General features: G+C 43.9%; 1 protein-coding gene across 1 annotated transcript; it reads left to right on the forward strand.

Moving 5' to 3' along the window:
• The first annotated feature begins 3,345 nt into the window (after nt 1-3,345).
• Nucleotides 3,346-17,438, forward strand: LOC141167402 (extracellular calcium-sensing receptor-like). The gene is made up of 4 exons (XM_073654809.1): nt 3,346-4,029; nt 15,451-15,678; nt 15,757-15,880; nt 16,534-17,438. Exons 1-4 carry the CDS (start codon nt 3,346-3,348, stop codon nt 17,436-17,438), a joined length of 1,941 nt encoding a protein of 646 aa, XP_073510910.1.
• Nucleotides 17,439-23,443: the final 6,005 nt, after the last annotated feature.

Raw genomic sequence — 23,443 nt, forward strand, 5'->3', positions numbered from 1 at the left:
GCTGGGAAGCCTGGCCCTTGCTTGGGGATCTTCCCCGTCCATGGTGGCCACTCCCAGGGCTTGCCCCAGACATCAGGAGAGCTACATGTCCTCACAGACAGGAGGCAGTATTATAGTAGCTATATTCTTGTACATATGAGGCAGTATTTTAGTAATTATATTCTTGTACATATGGGGCAGTATCACAATAGTTATATTCTTGTACATATGTGACAGTAATATAGTAGTTATATTCTTGTACATAGGGGGCAGTATTATAGTAGTTATATTCTTGCACATAGGGGGCAGTATTATAGTAGTTATATTCTTGTATATAGGGGCAGTATTATAGTAGTTATATTCTTGTACATAGGGGCAGTATTATAGTAGTTATATTCTTGTACATAGGAGCAGTATTATAGTAGTTATATTCTTGTACATAGGGGCAGTATTATAGTAGTTATATTCTTGTACATAGGGGGCAGTATTACAGTAGATATATTCTTGTACATAGGGGGCAGTATTATAGTAGTTATATTCTTGTACATATGGGACAGTATTATAGTAGTTATATTCTTGTACATAGGGGGCAGTATTATAGTAGTTATATTCTTGTACATAGGAGCAGTATTATAGTAGTTATATTCTTGTACATAGTGAGCAGTATTATAGTAATTATATTCTTGTACATAGGAGCAGTATTATAGTAGTTATATTCTTGTACATAGGGGGCAGTATTATAGTAGTTATATTCTTGTACATAGGGGGCAGTATTATAGTAGTTATATTCTTGCACATAGGAGCAATATTATAGTAGTTATATTCTTGTACATAGGGGGCAGTATTATAGTAGTTATACTCTTGTACATAGGGGCAGTATTATAGTAGTTATATTCTTGTACATAGGGGGCAGTATTATAGTAGTTATATTCTTGTACATAGGGGGAAGTATTATAGTAGTTATATTCTTGTACATAGGGAGCAGTATTATAGTAGCTATATTCTTGTACATAGGGGCAGTATTATAGTAGTTATATTCTTGTACATAGGAGCAGTATTATAGTACTTATTTTCTTGTACATAGGGACATTATTATAGTAGTTATATTCTTGTACATAGGGGCAGTATTATAGTAGTTATACTCTTGTACATAGGGGCAGTACTCCCACTCACACACCACCTCCTCATCTCGCCCCCTATCTGTCGGTGTCCCCCCAGGTTCAGTCCTAAGACCCCTGCTCTTCTCCATCTACACCTTAGGCCTGGGACAGCTCATAGAGTCTCATGGCTTTCATTATCACCTCTATGCTGATGACACACAGATCTACCTCTCTGGACCCGATGTCACCTCCTTACTCACCAAAATCCCACTATTTCATCCTTCTTCTCCTGTGCACTATTTCATCCTTCTTCTCTGCTAGATTTCTAAAACTTAACATGGACAAAACAGAATTCATCATCTTTCCGCCATCTCATTCACCCCCCCAACTGACCTATCTATCAACGTCAATGGCTGTCCACTCTCCCCAGTCCATCAAGCTCGCTGCCTTGGGGTAACCCTGGACTCTGAACTCTCCTTCAAACTACATATCCAAGCCCTTTCCACTTCCTGCCGACTCCAACTCAAAAATATCTCCCGGATCCGCACATTCCTCAACCTTGAATCTGCAAAAGCACTAGTGCACGCCCTCATCATCTTCCGCCTTGACTACTGCAACCTCCTTCTCTGTGGCCTCCCTTCTGACACTCTTGCATCCCTCCAATCCATCCTAAATTCTGCTGCCCGACTAATCCACCTGTCCCCCCGCTATTCCCCGGCCTCTCCTCTCTGTCAATCTCTTCACTGGCTCCCCATTGCTCAGAGACTCCAGTTCAAAACCCTAACCATGACATGCAAAGCCATTCACAACCTATCTCCTCCATATATCTCTGACCTAGTCTCCCGTTACATACCCGCACGCGACCTCCGATCCTCACAAGATCTCCTTCTCTACTCCCCTCTTATCTCCTCCTCCCACAATCGCATACAAGATTTCTCCCGTGCTTCCTCCCTACTCTGGAACTCTCCACCCCAACACGTCAGACTCTCGCCTACCGTGGGAACCTTCAAAAGGAGCCTGAAGACCCTCTTCTTCCGACAAGCCTACAACCTGCAATAACCACCGCTCCACCATACCGCTGCACGACCAGCTCTACCCTCACCTACTGTATCCTCACTCATCCTTTGTAGATTGTGAGCCCTTGCGGGCAGGGTCCTCACTCCTCCTGTACCAGTCGCTGTCACATTGTGTTCAAGATTATTGTAATTGTTCTTGTATGTATACCCCTTTTTCACATGTAAAGTGCCATGGAATAAATTGCGCTATAATAATAAATAATAATAATAGTTATATTCTTGTAAATAGGGGCAGTATTATAGTAGTTATATTCTTGTACATAGAGGCAGTATTATAGTAGTTATATTCTTGTACATAGGAGCAGTATTATAGTAGTTATGCTCTTGTACATAGGGGCAGTATCATAGTAGTTATATTCTTGTACATAGGGGCAGTATTATAGTAGTTATATTCTTGTACATAGGGGCAGTATTATAGTAGTTATATTCTTGTACATAGGAGCAGTATTATAGTAGTTATATTTTTGCACATAGGGGGCAGTATTATAGTAGTTATATTCTTTTACATAGGGGGCAGTATTATAGTAGTTATATTTTTGTACATAGGAGCAGTATTATAGTAGTTATATTCTTGTACATAGGGGCAGTATTGTAGTAGTTATATTCTTGTACATAGGGGGCAGAATTATAGTAGTTATATTCTTGTACATAGGGGGCAGTATTATAGTAGTTATATTCTTGTACATAGGGGCAGTATTATAGTAGCTATATTCTTGTACATAGGGGCAGTATTATAGTAGCTATATTCTTGTACATAGTAGCAGTATTATAGTAGTTATATTCTTGTACATAGGGGCAGTATTATAGTAGTTATATTCTTGTACATAGGGGCAGTATTATAGTAGCTATATTCTTGTACATAGGGGCAGTATTATAGTAGCTATATTCTTGTACATAGTAGCAGTATTATAGTAGCTATATTCTTGTACATAGTAGCAGTATTATAATGGTTATATTCTTGTACCTAGAAAGCAGTATTAGAGTAGTTATAGTATATAACTATTTTATCTATGTTTGTTTGTTTTTGTTTATTTTTTAAACAGATCAGTCACTACTCGACAAGTCATCAACTGAGTGATCATATAAAGTTTCCTTCTTTCTTTAGAACTGTTCCAAGTGATGCCTTCCAATCTTTGGGGCTAGCTAAACTGGTCTTGCATTTTGGTTGGACATGGGTAGGGTTATTGGCTATGGATAATGATTATGGTCAACAAGGAATTCAGATGGTCAGACAGGAGATCATAAAAGGTGGAGCATGTGTGGCTTTTGCAGAGAACATTATGATGAATCAACCAGACCGCAATGCTCCTCGCCTTGTGAAGGTGATAAAGGAATCTAATGTAAAAGTAATCATTATCTTCTCAACAGATGTTGATCTTGTTCCAGTTCTAGAAGAGATGCTCAGACATAACATCACAAACAAAACCTTTGTAGCCAGTGAAGCTTGGTCTACTTCTAGCTTTCACTCTATTGGGCAATTTTCTAGGCTTCTAACTGGCACTATTGGCCTAGCCTTTTACAGTGGAAGTATTCCTGGACTCGGCGGGTTCCTGAGGGCAGTTCACCCAAACTCATCTTTTGAAGAAGTCTGGATAAAAACATTTTGGGAACAATCTTTTAATTGCAAGTTTCCCATTGGAGAGAACTTGACTTATGTTTCGGACACCATTCTAAATGATTGTACAGGTCAAGAGAACTTGGAAAATATCAAGAGTAGCTTTACAGATGTTTCCAACTTACGGACGACATACAATGTCTACACTGCAGTCCATGTTGTTGCAAAAGCATTGGAAGATTTGAATAACTGTGGACTGACAGAAGGTCCATTGTCACAGTACAGATGTTTGGATATTTATCGACTGCGCCCTTGGCAGGTAATTTTCATTGTATACATATTGATACACTCTTAGGTGGCGCATGTGGCTCGTGGATAGTGTTGAGCCACCCACGTAGTGTTCGAGTTCGGTTCGGTTCGTCGAACACCCGTGTGTTCGCCGAACTGTTCGTCGAACTGTTCGTCGAACACCTTCGAACACCGTTAAAACCAATGGCAGGCAAACAAAAACACATAGAAAACACCTTCAAAGGTGTCCAAAAGCTGACAAACTGCTCAGAAGACACAACTAACACATGGAAAAGTGACAAGTACATATAGTCATGCGAAAAGAAAAGAGGTGGAGGAGTAAAAGGAGGGGGAGACACAGATATAGGCATGTCATGCCCTTCTAAAATCCAAAAAGTGAGAAGCCGAGACGGCCAGTCCGCTCCTGCCCGTGCCACCTCCGTGTCGCCGGGTTTGTGCCAGAGGCGCGGTGAACCCTGACGGCCAGCCCCCCTCTCCCAATACTGGTGCCTGTCCGCTGGTGGGTCGAGAGAGCCCCCCTGTGGTGGAGGCAGCTCTAAGCTTTTTAATTTAAATTGTCCCTCTAATTTGAATGAATACACTTTAAATCCATTTACAAGGATCTATTGGAGGGCAAGTCTCATGCCAGCAGCCGCGTAATTCCAGCTCCAGTAGCGTCCACTAAAGCTGCTGCAGTTAAAAAGCTTTTATAAGGATCGAGCTCGGCTGTCCACCGCAAGGCATCCTAGTGCCAGTCCCAGCCCCTATGCCTTGGGGTGCCTCCTGATGCTCTTCACTAAGTATCCCGTGGTCCCGAAGCATTTCCTTTGAAAAAATTAAGTGTCCAAACTACAGGTGGTGTAGCTTGCTTAACAGCCGGGATAATCCGCTGACTAGCAGACACTGCTACTAGGCACAAAGTATTTCCTGGGCTAGATGCAGTTAAAAATTTGTAAGTAGATACTCTCGTTGGATGCTGAGAAAGCATTCCATAGAGTCTCCTGGCACGCCATATATGATTCTCTTAAAAAGCTTGGGGTAGGGGTCTAGGGGACCCATTTATAGCCAAAATCACGGCCCTGTATCACAATACGTCACCTAGGCTGAAGATAAATGGAACTGTAGCACCGAGGGCTCGGTTGCTACAGACGTATTGCACCTCACCCAGAGGTGTGATATCTCACTCTCAGATAAGGATGGAGTGTGGATCAGGACCCGACACCTGCATGCATTACACCACATTGCCGTGGGGCAGGGCGACCAATATGCCCCTGAGATGGGCACGACAGTCCCTGTCCCTGGCTGGAGTGGGGGGAGGGAACACTGAGGAAGGGGAACCCTGCAGTGCAGGAGCAGGGAGGAAGCAGTTCCTGGGTGCATTGAGAAGGGAGTATAAAAGGTGGGCACCATCTTAGTTCAGTGCAGAGAAGTCTGAGCAGAAGTGGCAGGGAGCAGGGGCTCTGCATGAGCTCTGCTCCGGAGGCGGGCCTAGTAACAGAGGCCCAGGCCTGCAAGAGGGAGAAGGAAGGAAGAGGAGCGGAGAAAGCTCCAGGAACGAGGAATGAAGGGATCCCAGGGGTGCGGACGGGCGAGTCGCCACCGCACGCCCGAATCCACCTGCGTGGAGGGGTCAGGCCAAAGGGGGAGACCGGTCCCCGAACTAGTGGAGGCAGGAAACGACCCTCAGCTAGAAACCGGAGGCTCTGACATTTTATGTGGCGCAGCCCCTTGCTCCACCCGCTAGGAAGGCACCACATAGGGTCAGGGAAACTGGCGCCAAGTTTACCAAGAGGAGGCCCGAGGCAGCCGGACAGAAGTGTTGGTAAGAAAGGCCAGACAAAGGACACACAAAGGGGGTCCTGTGAAGCGCTCCAAAGTTATCTGGGAGTTGTCTGAGCCCCTCACCTGGTGAGCACAGTACGACGTGGGCAGCCGTTACCTGCAGACGTGGTCTGGATAATAAGAACTGTGAGTAAAGGCCCTGAACTGCATCACTGACTCCGTGTCGTTACTGCTGCTGCCCTGCACCATCACCCCCATCCTCCGCATACACTGCCCTGAGGCTATACTCCTCCCGTGGGGAGTTATGCTACGCTCTGCTGCACCCACAACACCAGCCTTAGCGGTCTGCCCTGTAGCGGCGGTTCACTCTGACCGCAATCCACGGGTGGCGTAGTCGGACATTTAAACATCAAAACCCCATAAATAGTTCCGCCACTGGTTTGACCGCCCTGAGCCACGGAACCGGATCGCCGCCACGAAGACTACAACCACCAGCATCCACCAAAAAGGGTCCGGCTCCGGGTGTCCCAAGGCCCAGGGGGTGCGTCAGAACATTTTCATCACCTTTCACAATCACCAATGGGACAAGGCAGGGATGTCCTCTGTCCCCTCTCTTATACATCCTAGTGACGGAGCACCTGCTCTCATCAATTCGCCATAACCCCAATATTAGGTGGATTGAGGTGGGAGGCACCGAGTACAAGTGCTCTCTATTTGCTGATGATGTCCTAGTATATATCACTCAATCACATATATCCATCCCTGCTGTTATGGCTGAAATAGATCACTTTGTTACATGGTAAAATTTTAAAATCAATGCAGCGAAGTCTGAGGCCCTCGATGTCTCCCTCCCTAAATCCATATAGGATTCCATCCAGTCCAACTTTCCCTTTGCCTGGCCCTCACAGGGTATCAAATACTTAGGAATTCCTATTCATAGAGACCTCTCCCATCTATGTTATCTTAATTTTGGGCCCTTTATTGAACAATTCCATACAGACCACGGTTGGCAAGTTGGAACTGTGAGATTCACTACGTGCACCACTGGTATTTTGTGGAAAAGCACATGTAAGATTCTGCAACAGTCTCTGCTGATACTCCTGCATGCGTGCATCCCTTTCTATGGCAGGAATAATTTCTGCAAATTTACTTTTGTACCGGGGATCTAACAGTGTGGCAACCCAGTAGTCAGGATTATTTCTAATTCTCACAATTCGAGGGTCATGTTGCAGGTAGTGCAGCAAGAAGGCACTCATGTGTGTTGCGCATCCAGGAGCACCAAGTCCCTGTTGTGTTGGTGGCGAGGTAACAATCATGCTTCCTTCCTCTGTCCTCTCCCCCCAACCTCGCACAACAGAAATGTGATCAAGGTCTCCCTCATCTGATGAGTCTTCCATCAGTTCGTCCTCCACTTCTTCCTGGGCTCCTGCACCTTCCTCACTAGTTTGGCTGCTACCATGCGCCCTGGTAAAATCATCTCCCCCACCCTCACATGCCTGCCGCCCTGGTGCTGCCGACCGTCTGGACCTTGCAGATGTTAGCCCTTCCGCATACAACTCCTCCTCCTCTACTTCCTCCACCTCCTCTTGTGCCACCACCTGACTCCGAATTCTGTTTAACATGTGCTCCAGCATGTAAATCACCGGAATAGTCATGCTGATAATGGCATCGTCAGCACTAAACATCTTCGTCGCCATTTCAAAACTGTGCAGAAGGGTGCATAGGTCCCTGATCTGAGACCACTCCTCCAGCGTGATTTGCCCCACCTCTGAATCTCGTTGGCCCAGGCTATACGTCAGAACGTATTGCACCAGGGCTTGTCGGTGCTGCCACAGTCGCTGCAACATGTGCAGAGTTGAATTCCACCGGGTAGGCACATCGCATTTTAGCTGGTGAAGTGGCAGGCCCAACGACTTCTGTAGAGATGTAAGTCGCTGAGCTGCGGGATGCGAACGGCGGAAGTGAGCACACAGCGACCGTGCCCTCTGCAGAAGGCCATCTAGTCTGGGATAGTGGGCTAAAAATTGCTGGACAACCAGGTTCAACACGTGAGCCATACAAGGCACGTGTGTGACATTGCCCCGGCGAAGGGCCGCACCCAGGTTTGCAGCATTGTCGCACACGGCCTTCCCTGGTTTCAGGTCCAGTGGAGACAACCATTCATGAAATTGGTTCTCCAGAGCTGACCACAACTCCTCAGCTGTGTGACTCACATTTCCCAGACATTTCAATGTAAAAACCGCCTGATGACGTTGAGCCCTACTGCCAGCATAGTAAGGAGGTGTGCAGGATCCCTTCTGCGCAGTTAGAAAGCTTGTGGCATGACCAGACAGGCTTTGGGTGCAGGTGGAAGACCGAGAGGAGGTTGAGGAGGCAGAAGCAGTGGAGGAAAAATGACATAAAGAGGATTGACGCACAACTCGTGGGGACGGCAAGACTTGGACAGCAGCCCCTTGTCCTGCTGTCACCATAGTTACCCAGTGCCCAGTCAGCGACATGTAACGCCCCTGTCTATGCCTACTCGTCCAAGTGTCTGTGGTGAAATGCACCCTGTCACACACAGAGTTTCTCAAAGAAGCGGTGATGTTGTGTGCGACATGCTGGTGGAGCGCAGGCACACCTTTCTTTGAGAAGTAGTGCCGACTGGGCATCTGGTACTGGGGCACTGCGACGGACATAAGGTCTCGAAAATCCTCTGTGTCCACCAGGCGGAAAGGCAGCATTTCTGTAGCCAAGAGCTTGCAGATGGTGAAATTCAACCTCTTAGCTTTCTCATGGCTAGGAGGAAATGGTCTTTTACTTGTCCACATCTGAGGGACCGAGGGCTGGCTATTGTGCTTAGACGGGGTTGATAAGGGTGTCCCCGGCAAACTGCCGGTCTGTGAGGAAGATGCAGGCGGACATGTTAGGTTCCTTGATCCAAAGGTGGTGCTATCGATGTCGGACAGCGCTCAAGACCAGCTGGTGTTACCACCTCCAAAGAAAATGATGACCTGCCAATCACGCTGGCTGTTGCGGGTAAAGAGGTGGCAGGTCTGCGCCCCAAAACAGGTGTGACTGCTGTCCCCCCAGTCACAGAGGATGAAGAGGCCGCGGATGCACAAGATATGGCAGACGGTGGTTGGCCCGGCCGGCTAGACCGCATTGTAGCACACTGAGCTTCCCACTGCAACTTATGCTTCATGTCCATGTGCCGGTTCATGCATGAAGTACTCAAACTATGTATTTTTTGGCCTCTACTTAGCTTTTGCTGACAAATGTTACAGATAACACGAGTTGGGTCATCTTTATCGATCTGAAAAAATGCCCAGGCTATGCAAGGCTTAGCACCCATGCGACCTGAAGAGCCACCACGACTTGTGGTGAGAGGCAGAGTTGTGTTTGAGGATGCAGTTGTTGACGTGCTTCCAGTACTACGTCTCTGTCCAGGAAGGCGCAACCTGACCTCGTCGTCACTAGCATCTTCCTCCACCTCCTCTGCTGACCTCATCTCTTGGCTGACTGTGGGTTGACAGTAAGTGGGATCTCCGACCTCATCATCATCACCCTGTGCGTTATCACACCCGTCGTCCTCAGAGCCAACCTGTTCCTGCCCTGACAAAAAACTAAAGTTATCGCTCCAATCAGGTATTTGAGTCTTATCATCGTCTTCCTCATTGTCTCCACCAACAGGAGTTACAGTTTGGGAATGAGGGTCTACATTATGGTCAGAACCTTCTGCGTCTGGTCCTGGATCCGACTCATAAAGATTATGGGCATCAGTGCAGATCATTTCCTCGTCTGGATTCACAGAAGCGCTGGAGTCGACCTCTGATTCCCAGGCTATAGTATGAGTAAACAGCTCTGCAGACTCAACCATCTGTTCTACCTCATACTCAGACGGGCAGCTGGAGATTTGGGAGCTGTGAGGAAGCAAGTGCGATTTGGGTGACACCTTTGAGGACTGGAGTATTTGTGATGTTGAAGTTGATGTGGAGGAGAGCCCACTTAAAGGAGCACTTGATATCCGCTGAAGCACCTGCTGTTTTTGTGCCTCATCTGGAATTTGTAGCGATTGGCGTGGCCGTAAGAAAGGGATCTTATCACATTGTCCGCTAAAAGAAGTAGACATTTTAGTTTGGCTGGAAGATGGTCTTTCTTCTGCACCTACCCCACGGACACAACCTTTTTTCCCCTTCCCAACACGCCTATTCCCCTTTCCACCAGCAGCAGGCCTTTTTCCACTCATTTTGGTGGTTAACTAATTCACAACTCTGGAGTTGTTTGCACAAAAAAACAATGGATGGTAACCGAGCAGAGCTGAGTGGCCAAACTGTGGTATTAGGCCAAAACTATTGGCTGGGTTAGATGCAGAAAAAAAATATTTTTAATTTGCAACCTGATGGAGGTCAGTATAGATGGACTAATAGACCAAGTCCCACACACCGCTAGAAGCCCAAATATTTTTTCAGAGCTAGATGCAGAAAATTTTTTTATTCAATTTGCAACCTGATGGAGGTCAGTATAGATGGACTAATAGACCAAGTCCCACACACTGCTAGAAGCCCAAATATTTTTTCAGAGCTAGATGCAGAAAAAAATTATTTTTAATTTGCAACCTGATGGAGGTCAGTATAGATGGACTAATAGACCAAGTCCCACACACCGCTGGAAGCCCAAATATTTTTTCAGAGCTAGATGCAGAAAAAAATTATTTTTAATTTGCAACCTGATGGAGGTCAGTATAGATGGACTAATAGACCAAGTCCCACACACCGCTAGAAGCCCAAATATTTTTTCAGAGCTAGATGCAGAAAAAAATTATATTCAATTTGCAACCTGCTGGAGGTCAGTATAGAAGGACTAATAGAACAAGTCCCACACACTGCTAGAAGCCCAAATATTTTTTCAGAGCTAAATGAAGAAAAAAATTATTTTTAATTTGCAACCTGATGGAGGTCAGTATAGATGGACTAATAGACCAAGTCCCACACACTGCTAGAAGCCCAAATATTTTTTCAGAGCTAGATGCAGAAAAAAATTATTTTTAATTTGCAACCTGATGGAGGTCAGTATAGATGGACTAATAGACCAAGTCCCACACACCGCTAGAAGCCCAAATATTTTTTCAGAGCTAGATGCAGAAAAAAATTATATTTAATTTGCAACCTGCTGGAGGTCAGTATAGAAGGACTAATAGAACAAGTCCCACACACTGCTAGAAGCCCAAATATTTTTTCAGAGCTAAATGAAGAAAAAAATTATTTTTAATTTGCAACCTGATGGAGGTCAGTATAGATGGACTAATAGACCAAGTCCCACACACTGCTAGAAGCCCAAATATTTTTTCAGAGCTAGATGCAGAAAAAAATTATTTTTAATTTGCAACCTGATGGAGGTCAGTATAGATGGACTAATAGACCAAGTCCCACACACTGCTAGAAGCCCAAATATTTTTTCAGAGCTAGATGCAGAAAAAAATTATATTCAGTTTGCAACCTGATGGAGGTCAGTATAGATGGACTAATAGAATGATACTATGCCCAAAAGATTTTAGTTCACTAGGTGCAGTAAAAAAATTGGTATTCTATACACAGGTGGTATATCTTGCAACACAGATAGGCTACTCCACTGACTAACACACTCTGCAATAGGCCAAAAAGGATTAGCTTTGCTAGATTCAGCCAAATGCTGTGAAAAAAACTTGCACAGCACTGGCACAGACCTGCCTGGCAGAAACTGATAGGAACTGATGTAACCTAGTCCTGAAAAGGACTCCAATTACAATTAGTCTTTACTCCCACAATCTATCTATTTAAGAGCACAGACCTGCCTGATAAAAGTCGTAGGAAATGCTGTAACCTAGTCCTTAAAAGGACTGCAATCACAACTATTCCCTACTCCCAAGCTATCTGTATATTTGTGCGAAAATTGGCTTGAAATTAACAAGGTATAGCGCACACAGCAACAGCGGTGCCGTCTAACACGCAGCTGCAGCAGTGAGAAAATGGTGGCGACGGGGATAATGGCTTGGTCTTATAGGGCAAGGACATGTGACATACACTGCCAATCACACATGCCCTTGCTTGTGTGAAAAAAAGCACTTCGCTCCGTGTGTGCGCTGCTGATAGGCTGACAGATTGCACCTCCCCACTGCAAATGCGGGAAAGAGAAAAAAAAATGGAGATCTTCATTGTTCCTGCAGAGATCCATCCCCTGCCCCTCCCCCCGCCCCGCTGTACACTCAAACTGCGTATTAACATTAATTTTCATCATTACTGAGAAAAAATCCAGTTATGATTTTGGTGCACGAACAGTTATCGAACATAACCTCGAACAGCCGAATTTTTCTCAAATTGTTCGTGTTCGCCGACCGGCTCGAACACCGCCCAAAACAGCTCGAATTTGAGATTGGCGAACAGTTCGAGTAGAACAACGCTCATCTCTACTCGTGGACCCAATGTGCCACAGACCGGACTTACCCTGGTGGGGCATAACTAAGCAGCTACCTTGGTGATCGTTGGAGCCTCTTGTGGTGAAGTAAGACTTGTGCGGCAGGTATCTGCCAGGTGCCACTCAATGGCAGCGTCCGGCAGTAGCAGCTGACCACAAGGGGCAGAGATGTTAACTCAGATTTCTAGACAGGGCAGGATGGCCACTTGGGACAGGTTCAGACTGTGCAGACAGGATGGCCACTGGGATAGGTTCAGATACAGATACTGCCAACGCGGTTTCAGGGTAACGTATTATCAAGACTGGACTACAAGGACAGTATAGGATAGGGAATTACAATAATAGACTATGGGAACACAGGATACAGGAATAGCTTTAACAGACTAGGGATGGGGGACCTGGCAACATACAGTTGCACACAACAAACCACCTAACAGTAACTATAGGGGTTGGTCAGGCACCTCCCTATTGGGGAAATTGCCTTTTATACAAGATTTCTCCCAGCAATTGGCTGGGAGACATCAGGCAGGTGAACACTATTAACTAAATGCTTTCCAGCTGTTAGCTGGGGGCATTTACAAAATGCGCACTCTGCCCCTTTAAGAGCAGGGGAGCACTCTCGCGCTGCTGAAGAACAGTGCGGCGTGCACAGAGGAGGAAGGAAGAAATTTGCAATTTGCAGGGAGGAAGGGAACCATGCATAGGTGCCGGCCACAGATGCTACACATATCTGTAAGCTTTGTCAGACCTTCTGTGCTGGTTAGATGTGTAACTTGATGCTCCTGGGCAACAGTGAGAAATTTGGAGCAACCCTCCACCAGAGATGAACAAATATGTTTAAAGTGAATTTAACTCACCTTGAATTTTACAAAAATCCAAATTCTGTAGAATTATTTTTTTTTGTAGTTCGTTTCTTTTGAGATTAGCTTAATTGTGCTGTAGTGAGTAAAATAGTGGGGAAAAAAAAACATTCACCTCATGTGTTCTGCTACTGTAGCCCGCCGCCCAGTGCTCCCATGTTTTCTTCCATTATTTTAACTTGGTGAAGAAAGTGGCCCACAGTTGTCATGACACACATTGCCTAAGGTATTGAACAGACCTAGGTTGATATGTGTCACTCATGAGGTCATGTCATCGGGACATCGTAGGCCTACTTGCTTTGGTGCCAAGTGAAGATTGCAGAAGAAGATGTTAGAGGATGACACAATGGGACAACGACTTGTGGTAGCTGGAAAGGCGTGAGATGAGTATTTTTTTTTCATCCTTCATTTATTATGCTCTAGCATCTAGAGAAACTCCAGAACATACAGTGGTGGGCAAAAGTATTTGCACCCCTGCAATTCTGTCAGATAATACTCAGTTTCTTCCTGAAAATGATTGCAATCACAAATTCTTTGGTATTATTATCTTCATTTAATTTGTCTTCAATTAAAAAACACAAAAAGAATTGTCCTAAAGCCAAATTGGATATAATTCCACACCAAACCTAAAAAAGGGGGTGGACAAAAGTATTGGCACTGTATGAAAAATCATGTGATGCTTCTCTAATTCGTGCAATTAACAGCACCTGTAACTTACCTGTGGCACCTAACAGGTGTTGGCAATAACTAAATCACACTTGCAGCCAGTTACCATGGATTAAAGTTGACTCAACCTCTGTCCTGTGTCCTTGTGTGTACCACATTGAGCACGGAGAAAAGAAAGAAGACCAAAGAACTGTTTGAGGACTTGAGAAACCAAATTGTGAGGAAGCATGAACAATCTCAAGGCTACAATTCCATCTCCAAAGACCTTAATGTTCCTGTGTCTTCCGTGCGCAGTGTCATCAAGAAGTTTAAAGCCCATGGCACTGTGGCTAACCTCCCTAGATGTGGACGGAAAATAAAAATTGACAAGAGATTTCAACGCAAGATTGTGCGGATGGTGGATAAAGAACCTCGACTAACATCCAAGCAAGTTCAAGCTGCCCTGCAGTCCGAGGGTACAACAGTGTCATCCCGTACTATCCGTCGGTGTCTGAATGAAAAAGGGACTGTATGGTAGGATACCCAGGAAGACCCCACTTCTTACCCCGAGACATAAAAAAGCCAGGCTGGAGTTTAGCAAAACTTACCTGAGAAAGCCTAAAACGTTTTGGAAGAATGTTCTCTGGTCAGATGAGACAAAAGTAGAGCTTTTTGGGAAAAAACATCAACATAGAGTGTACAGGAAAAAAAAAGAGGCATTCAAAGAAATGAACACGGTCCCTACAGTCAAACATGGTGGAGGTTCCCTGATATTTTGGGGTTGCTTTGCTGCCTCTGGCACTGCACTGCTTGACCGTGTGCATGGCATTATGAAGTCTGAAGACTACCAACAAATTTTGCAGCATAATGTAGGGCCCAGTGTGAGAAAGCTGGGTCTCCCTTAGAGGTCAATGGTCTTCCAGCAGGACAATGACCTAAAACACACTTCCAAAAGCACTATAAAATGGCTTAAGAGAAAGCACTGGAGACTTCTAAGGTGGCCAGCAATGAGTCCAGACCTGAATCCCATAGAACACCTGTGGAGAGATCACAAAATGGCAGTTTGGAGAAGGCAACCTTCAAATATCAGGGACCTGGAGCAGTTTGCCAAAGAAGAATGGTCTACAATTCCAGCAGAGCATTGTAAGAAACTTATTGATGGTTACCGGAAGCGGTTGTTCGCAGTTATTTTGGCTAAAGGTTGTGCAACCAAGTATTAGGCTGAGGGTGCCAATACTTTTGTCTGGCCCATTTTTGGAGTTTTGTGTGAAATGATCAATGATTTGATTTTTACTTCATTCTCTTTTGTGTTTTTTCCTTGCAAGCAAATTAAATGAAGATAATAAGACCAAAGAATTTGTGATTGCAATCATTTTCAGGAAGAAACTGAGTATTATCTGACAGAATTGCAGGGGTGCCAATACTTTTGGCCACCACTGTAATAAGGAATATTCTATTTCCATCAGATAACTTTGATGCAAATGAAATTTCCTTGCCAATTTCGAGCGTTCTGCCAAATTTCAACCTTTGCATATACTTCCCTCCATCTATCATGTGCCATTTATAATACTTATGACCTATGGGCCATCTCAGACCAGGCATCATGAGAAGCAAGCACCTCTGCATCCATATAGATTTACTCTTCATACTGGAATCTATATAATTATGCAGCCACGTTAGTTATTAACTAATGTTTATTGTGAATTTTCCTTCTCTTTTTCCACATATTGAAGCTCCTCTACTATATGAAGAAGGTGAGGGTGAAACTAAGTGGTGGAAGAGAACTTTATTTTGATGAGAATGGAGATCCTCCTGCTGTCTATGACATTGTGAACTGGCAGCTGAGTCCAGAAGGCTCCATACAACAGATCAAGGTTGGAAGTTACGACACTGCAGCATCCACTGATCAGTTTTTTACCATTAATACAAGTTTGCTGCTTTGGGCGGCTGAGGATCATCAGGTAATAGAAATGATAATAAGTGCAGGATCCATCTATATAATCTATCTATTTATCATTTTATCTCTTTGTATTTTCCAGGTCCCTTTGTCAGTATGTAGCCAGAGCTGTCCATATGGGTTTTGGAAAGCAGCTAGAAGTGGAGAACCGGCGTGCTGCTTTGCGTGTGTCCCTTGTCCTCATGGAGCAATTACTAATAAAACAGGTAGGTAATTATCTACATTGTTCTCCCTGGTCTGGGCAAAAGTCAACTATAGATTACAAAAACTTGACAAATTAGCTAGACCAAAATGAAACTTTCTCGAATTCACTGAAAATCTCACACCTATAAAAGCTTAGTTCACACTAATACAATGATTTCTGTAGAGCATTACTTTGTGGTTTCTGACATAATCCTCCAAAAAAACTGGATTCTGACAGACTGATGGAGCCATCCAATAAAGCTGACAGAGTCACTGTCTGGCCACCGTCTTGACAGTGTTCATCTTTTTAAACTTTCAGACGACATTTTGCTCACATCTGAAAAAGATGACTACTGCAAGGATGGAGGCCAGACAATGACTTCATTGGCTTAGTTTAAGGGAATGGCTACATTGGAGATCTGTCCAGAATGATGTTCGAATCCAGCTTTTCAATGATTGCAGCAGAAGCTCCAATATAGGGTTCAGTGTAGAGCAATCTATAAGTGTCAACCTAGTACAAATTGGTTATTCCCTCTTTTCACAGAAAATACTAATTTTACTAACCGCATTGTGTAGTACTACTAATTAATGTTATCACGAGCTACTGATTAATCAAATTAGATCGTCATTTGATATCACTTACAGCATAAATGATGTTGCTTATCCTACCTTTCAGATTCCATTGACTGCATTAAGTGTCCGTTTGATCAGAGGCCGAATATTGAAAAATCGTCTTGTATTCCAAAGTCTATAGAATACCTCTCTTTTGAAGATTTACTTGGAACGTCTTTAACTGCTATCAGCGTGTTATCTTCTCTGGCCCCTGATTTAATTTTGAGACTTTTTTTCCAACATAAATCCAGCCCAGTTGTTAAAGCCAACAATTACTCTCTTAGTTGTCTCCTTTTAATGTCATTGTCCTTCTGTTTTCTCTCTTCATTGGCTTTCATTGGTTATCCTCAACCAGAAAAATGCTTGCTCCGTCAAGCCACATTTGGTATGGTCTTTGCTCTTTGTATATCATGTATCTTAGCTAAAACAGTCATGGTTGTTCTTGCATTTATGGCCACCAAACCAGATAGCAGTCTACGGAAGTGGGCAACACCTCAAGTTTCCTACATGATAGTTTTCATTGGATTCCTGTTACAATTTGTACTGTGTCTGTCTTGGTTGCTCCTTGCACCTCCATTCCCACAGTACAGCACCCATACCCAGTCTTGGGTCATCATAGTTGAGTGCAATGAAGGTTCTTCAATTGCCTTCTGGACCATGTTGGGTTATCTCTTTCTTCTTGCCACCATAAGTTTCATTGTCGCCTTCCTTGCTCGAAGACTTCCTGACAGCTTCAATGAAGCCCAATACATCACATTCAGCATGTTAGCCTTCCTCAGTGTCTGGATATCTTATATCCCGGCCTCTCTCAGTGCCCAGGGCAAATACACTGTTGCTATGGAAATCTTTGCCATTTTAGCCTCCACTTGGGCGTTGGTAATCTGCATGTTTCTACCCAAATGTTTTACCATATTGTTCAGGCCCAATTTAAACTCCAAAGTTAACATAATGAGAAAGGACAAATATTAAATCTTAAAAGATGGATTTTTAAATGTTTTAAGTTGAATAAACTAAAAATTTATAAAAAAAAATAATAAATGTCAACATTTGTTTTATTTTTGGGCTGAAAAAGCTCTTTTGACTCTCAGATGCACTGAATGTATCTACATGGTTTCTTAGAATTATCAAAGCAAATGCTGATGTGATCCTTAACATGATGGACATAGCAAGTCATGAGCAGGTGTCAGTTCCCGCTTCATGATGTACTATACCCGTCATGACTTTAAGCTGTCGCTTAAAACACACAGTGACAGGTCCGTGCCAACTGTGGTCACTGACAGCTGAGCAGCAAGGCCAGAGATGCGAGGACCCATTTCAGCAGTCCCTGCTCTCTGGTCACTATGATCGGTCATTCAGTCTGACTGACTAATCACAGCATGTGATTGCCGGGAAGTACTGACATATCAGCACTTTCCTGCATGATCACAGCAGGAACTCGGCTCAACTGACAGCTGAGCTCCTGCAGCAATTATCCGAAATGGATTACTAACATACCTTATGGCCAGTACAAGGAGAATTCGCAAATGAAGAGTTCCTAAATGAAGCACAAATTTAAAAAAAAAAGTTTTAAAGCAAAGCAATAATCTAATGGAGTAATAGAGGACTCTTTTAAACGCCCATTTAGATTACATCAAAATGATTGTCAAGGGAAACCGAATGACACAACTGAGTCGTCAGTGGATAATAATATGGAACTAAAAATTTAAATTAAATGCAGTTTCATAACGACTTACAATCAATCCCATAAAATAATAAGAGATACTCTTTCAAAATATTGGATATTGGGCCCTCCTTATAAATGACCCCATATTATCGGTAAAATATTACCATCTAACCAAATATCATTTTCCACGGGAGCATGAATTTAAAAAATCACATTGCCATAAGTAGAATAAGATCAAGTAAGCCACAGAGGTCCCATTGTTTCCATCTGCGCCAACTTTAATCGCAGGGTCCTATTGCTGGAACACAAAAAAATGTCTTTGTTGCAAAATAGTTTCACACGGGAGTAAGTTATTTTCCTCCATAACAACAGGAGAAGTGTTTCACATTAAACAATTTGTCAATTGCAACACTGAATTTGCAATCTATCTATTAAAGTGTGATTGCAATCTACAATATGTAGGGAGTATGACCCAAGCGATACATACCAGGATGAATGGGCACAGTAAGGCTGCGTGCCCACGATACAGATTTAATGCATTTCCGCAGCACCATTTCCGCCACAAAAATGCATTAAAAATCCATGTTAAGTTGTCTGCCATGTTTTCCAATGATAATCCGCATGTGCTGTGCACATGATGCGGAAATTTCCGCTGCGGATTATCATTACGGAAAAATCCGCAGCACAACCTTTAATTTTGCAGAATTGCGGAATTTTAGCCGCCATTGACTTGACCTGGACCGCATAACATCCGCATGACTACAAGTGCACATGTGGTTATTATGCGATTCAATGCGTGGATGGTACCCAGTTCTGGAGAAGAGGAGACTCTCATCCAGACTCAGGTACCATAGTACCTGTAAAAAAAGAATTAAAATAAAAAATAACCTTATACTCACCTTTTGATGGACCCCGCTCTGCTCCCAGCTTCACTGCTGGCTCCGTGGCGGGTACCAGTAATGTAAAAGGACCTTCCATGACGTCAGCGGTCATGTGACAGGTCACGCGACCACTGACCTCATGGAAGGTCCTCTTACATTACCAGTACCTACGATGGAACTATGCCGGGAGAAGACTGAGGCCGCCAGAAAGGTGAGTATAGGGTTATTTTTTATTTTTTACGTTCTAATTCTTTTTTTTTTAACATTATGTTGGTTACACAATATAAATCCTTACCGGTTGCATGGATTTATATTGTGTGACCAACTTTCATGCACTTTTCCAAGTGATGCTCAAAATTGCTTGGAAAAGCGCTTGACAAACTCTTGTCCCTGGCAGAACAAATGCATGAAAAATCGGCATGCATTTTTTCTGCCAGGGAGATGCAGAAATGCTCAGGAAAAATCCGGAGCATTTCTGCATCATGGGCACATAGCCTTATAATATAAGAAAGGGTATCATGTATCACATTCACAATCTATGCAGGCATGCAACACTTGACATGAATAGGGAGTATACAAAAGGAATTTGGACTGGTGCATTTCTTGTACATTAAAACTTTTTAACTGCATTTATTTTCAATTATTTTTTATTTTTACTGATGTATTCTGCATTTTTTAGACTTGGTTTTATATATGTGCATATTGTAATATATTAATTGGTGTGACCAATCATGTTGTCCATAAGTTGTACGTCACTGGTGTTAATCAGTTGTATTGTTAAACATGTTTGGTGACGCCATCTTGGAATGTATATAATTACCAGAATGCATTGTGTATGTATATATATGCCTGAAGAAGGAGCTAGATCAGCTCTGAAATGCGTAGCATCTAATAAATAATTCAATCGTGTGATAATCCCCTTGTGGTATTGTTTCATTCTACACCTTAGGCTGCACTTTCCATACCCATGCTTTTTTTTTTGTCCTGGTTACACATTTCTGAAGGGATGGGACAGTGTAGAGGGATCATCCTTATTCTCATTTGCACATGGAAACACGAGAAGCAATGGAATAAAAATGAAAGGGAGAAGATACAGATTAGATATTAGAAAACACTTTTTGACAGTGAGCGTGATCAATGAGTGGAACAGGCGGCCACGAGAGGTGGTGAGTTCTCCATCAATGGAAGTCTTCACACAGAGGCTGGACAGACATCTGTCTGAGATGGTTTAGTGGATCCTGCATTGAGTAGGGGGTTGAACACAATGACCCTGGAGGTCCCTTCCAACTCTAATATTCTATAATTCTATGATTGGGAGCAGCGAATCATTTGCTTCAAGATCAGGTTTCTATCCTATATTTGAGCTATTTTCCCAGTCAGTAGCACTGCAGCAGTAAGAAACTTGTTTCTTGGAGTTTTGTTTCCTTTATTCCACTACTTTCTACCTATTTTTAAACTATCATAATGATCATTTTTTAAAGGCTTTCGTTTGGTCTATATCTCCTAGACCAGTCTAAACATGTAGGAAATGCCCATTCAGCCAATCATGGTTCTCAGCAGTGGAGATCTCGATGTTGCGATGAAGCTTTGTCTGTGAGAAATCGTGGTTTGCTTTAGGCTGTGTGCCCACTATGCATTTTGTAAGCGTTTCCGCAGCGGCAATTCTGCTGCAGAAAGGCTTAAAAAAACACTTGGTAGAAGGTCTGCCATGTTCCCCAATGAAAATCCACATGTGCTGGGCACACACTGCAGAAATTTCCGCTGCGGATTATCATTGCGGAAAAAATCTGCAGCACTACCAATTATTTTGCGGAATCGCCCGTTTTCACCGCCATTGACTTGCATTGGACCGCATGTCATCCGCATCACTGGATCTGTACTTGTGGATACCATGCTTTTCAATGTGTGGATGGTACCCGGGTCTGGAGAAGAGGAGACTCTCCTCCAGACCGAGATACCATAGTACCTGTAAAAAAAAGAATAAAATAAAAAAGAAATATTATACTTACATTCTGATGGCCCCCGGTGTCCTTGTCTCAGCTTGCCAGCAGCTCGTGGTAGACTAAAAGGACCTGTAGTGACATAATTTTGTCATGTGACGGGTCACGCAACCGCTGACGTTGGCAGGTTCTTTAATCTACCGTGAGCTGCCGTCAAGCCAAGACAAGGACACCGGGGGCCATCAGAAGGTAAGTATAATATTTATTTTTTATTTTTTATCATTCTTTCAGTCACACTATACAAATCCATACAGGTTGCATGGATTTATATTGCGTGACCAAGTTGTCAAGCACTTTCCAAGTGATGCTAAAATCGCTTGGAAAAGCGCTTGATAACCCGCATGCGGAAATCCATGTGAAGAACGCTTCACTTCCGCTTGTCCCTGGCAGGAAAAATTCATGTTAAATCCGCATGCGTTTTTTCTGCCAGGGAGATGCAGAAATGCTCCAGAAAAATCCGGAGCATTTCTGCATCGTGGGCACAAAGCCTTAGAGTTGAAGACATTTTTCTGTACCACTGCTTGAAGAAAGTGTCTTCTAAAAACTGAGAGGAGGTTTGGGAGTTGAATTTTGAGTCTAACTACAACCTGAAAAAGTCCAATTAGCTCATTTTAATAAGACCAGCGCATAGCAGTACTCACCTCCACTTGGCTGGCATGTGAGCGAGCGTGTGAGGTCTGTGCCTAGTGCTGATCCAGCCTGGGTACATCCATCTGCTTAGGCAAGTGTTTCTCTCACCTCAACAGTCCATAAAACCATTGAGCAATCTGTTTTCAGATACCTCTTAGGCCAGTCTTGACGTTTCCACTTCCGTGTCTTTTCTAGTGGTGGTTGGTTCAGCCTCCTCAATTTTTCCGCGTCTCCCTAAGCCCTAAACACCTTGTACATCTGTGTTCTGTTCAATGGTTTTTGGGTTCAGCCTCCTCACCTTGGCCATGTCTCTGAGCACTGATCATATTGTACTTCTGTGTCTTGCTCAGTGGTGGTCGGGCTCAGCCTCCTCACCTCGGCCAGGTCTCTAAGCACTGAACACCTTGTACTTCTGTGTCTTGCTCTGTGATGGTCGGGCTCAGCCTCCTCACCTCAGCTGTGTCTCTGAGCATGGAGCACCTTTTACTTCTCTGTGTTTATTGCTTAGTGGTGGTCAGGCTCAGCCTCCTCACCTCGGCCATGTCTTTGACACCTTGAACTTCTGACCTCCTGGGCACTGAACACCTTGAACTTCTGCACTCCTGGGAGGCTACAGCTCTGGAACATGACAGTATTGGAAGATAATGGCTCCTGGTTAGGGATGAGCAGACTCATTGATAATCGAGTTCCTCAGGTTTAGTCGAACTATAGTCCAAAGTTCGGTTCAGGCATCAGAACTTGACCTGAAGTTGACCTGGAACCCGAACCCAATAGAAGTCAATGGGAATCAGAACTTTTGTGCTGTAAAATGGTGGTAGTAAGGGCTAGGGGCAGCAAAAGGAAGCAAAATCGGGGTAATTGGACAATTGCCTGCAAAGTAATGTGGATAGGAAAATGACTTAAAATAACATAGAATAAAAAAAATAATAATCTTGATCCAGGAGGTGGAGGTCCAAGTGGAGGAGGAGGTGGACGTGACGATGTAGGTTGAAGAAGCGTAGGAGGAAGCCAACACTGTTTTTTTTTGGGGGGGGGACTCTTAAAACAGGATCTGTGGGGACACTCTGCATACAGGCAGTGTAATAATTTACTGACCACTCTCTCTCTGTATACAGGCTATGTAATACTCTGCACTTTATTGGGGTGCAAAATGAGAAGAGCATCAAATAGGGGATGTGGCTATGTTGCTGCTGGTGAAGGTGTATCTGCTTCAGGGAGAGAGAGGATATGGTCTATCTGTACCTGCTATGCGTCTAAATAACGCACCTTAATCTGGTGCATACAGGTGACAGGACGTTCTGCATCACTTCGTAGGCCCGAGTACCACTGGACGAAAGGTGAGGCCACAACAAGCAGAGGCGGTTTTCGATTGAATGGCAGTTTTAGATTGGATGTCTGAAAGTGCCTCCAGTTACTTTGCTTTGTCTTCTACCCTTCTGTCTTCTTATAGTGCAGAGTTGGCACCTGTGGACCATGGTCATCTTGCTTCCACCTCACCCTCTTGCAAATCAGTTCAGCAGTCTGAGCCCTATGTCATGCAGCAGTCACTTCTGCTTTTTGATGACTCTGCTGGCTGTGGTTTCATAGGCCATCTGTCTCGACTTGCCCCACAAGTAGAAGAAATGAAGTGCACTGATGACCAACCACATGTTTTGTTTGAGGATGAGTAAGTTGGAGAAGTAGTGCAAACAGCCAGCGGACCACCACAGCACATCTCTGATGATGATGATGAAACACACGTGCCAACTGCTGAGGCTTTCTGTTGTGTGCAGACTAACAAGGAGGGCATAGGAGAGGACT

The sequence above is a fragment of the Phyllobates terribilis genome, unplaced genomic scaffold (genome assembly GCF_046119375.1).
Source record: "Phyllobates terribilis strain yellow unplaced genomic scaffold, ASM4611937v1 Scaffold_11__3_contigs__length_659146591, whole genome shotgun sequence".
NCBI classification, from domain to species: Eukaryota; Metazoa; Chordata; class Amphibia; order Anura; family Dendrobatidae; genus Phyllobates; species Phyllobates terribilis.

What these genes read in the sequence shown, in the direction of transcription:
- LOC141167402 (XM_073654809.1), top strand. Translation starts at nt 3,346, where the DNA reads ATGGATAATGATTATGGTCAACAAGGAATTCAGATGGTCAGACAGGAG. An exon ending in ATCGACTGCGCCCTTGGCAG is followed by an intron (nt 4,030 to 15,450) that starts GTAATTTTCATT and finishes CACATATTGAAG; the next exon opens with CTCCTCTACTATATGAAGAA. An exon ending in AGCAATTACTAATAAAACAG is followed by an intron (nt 15,881 to 16,533) that starts GTAGGTAATTAT and finishes CCTACCTTTCAG; the next exon opens with ATTCCATTGACTGCATTAAG.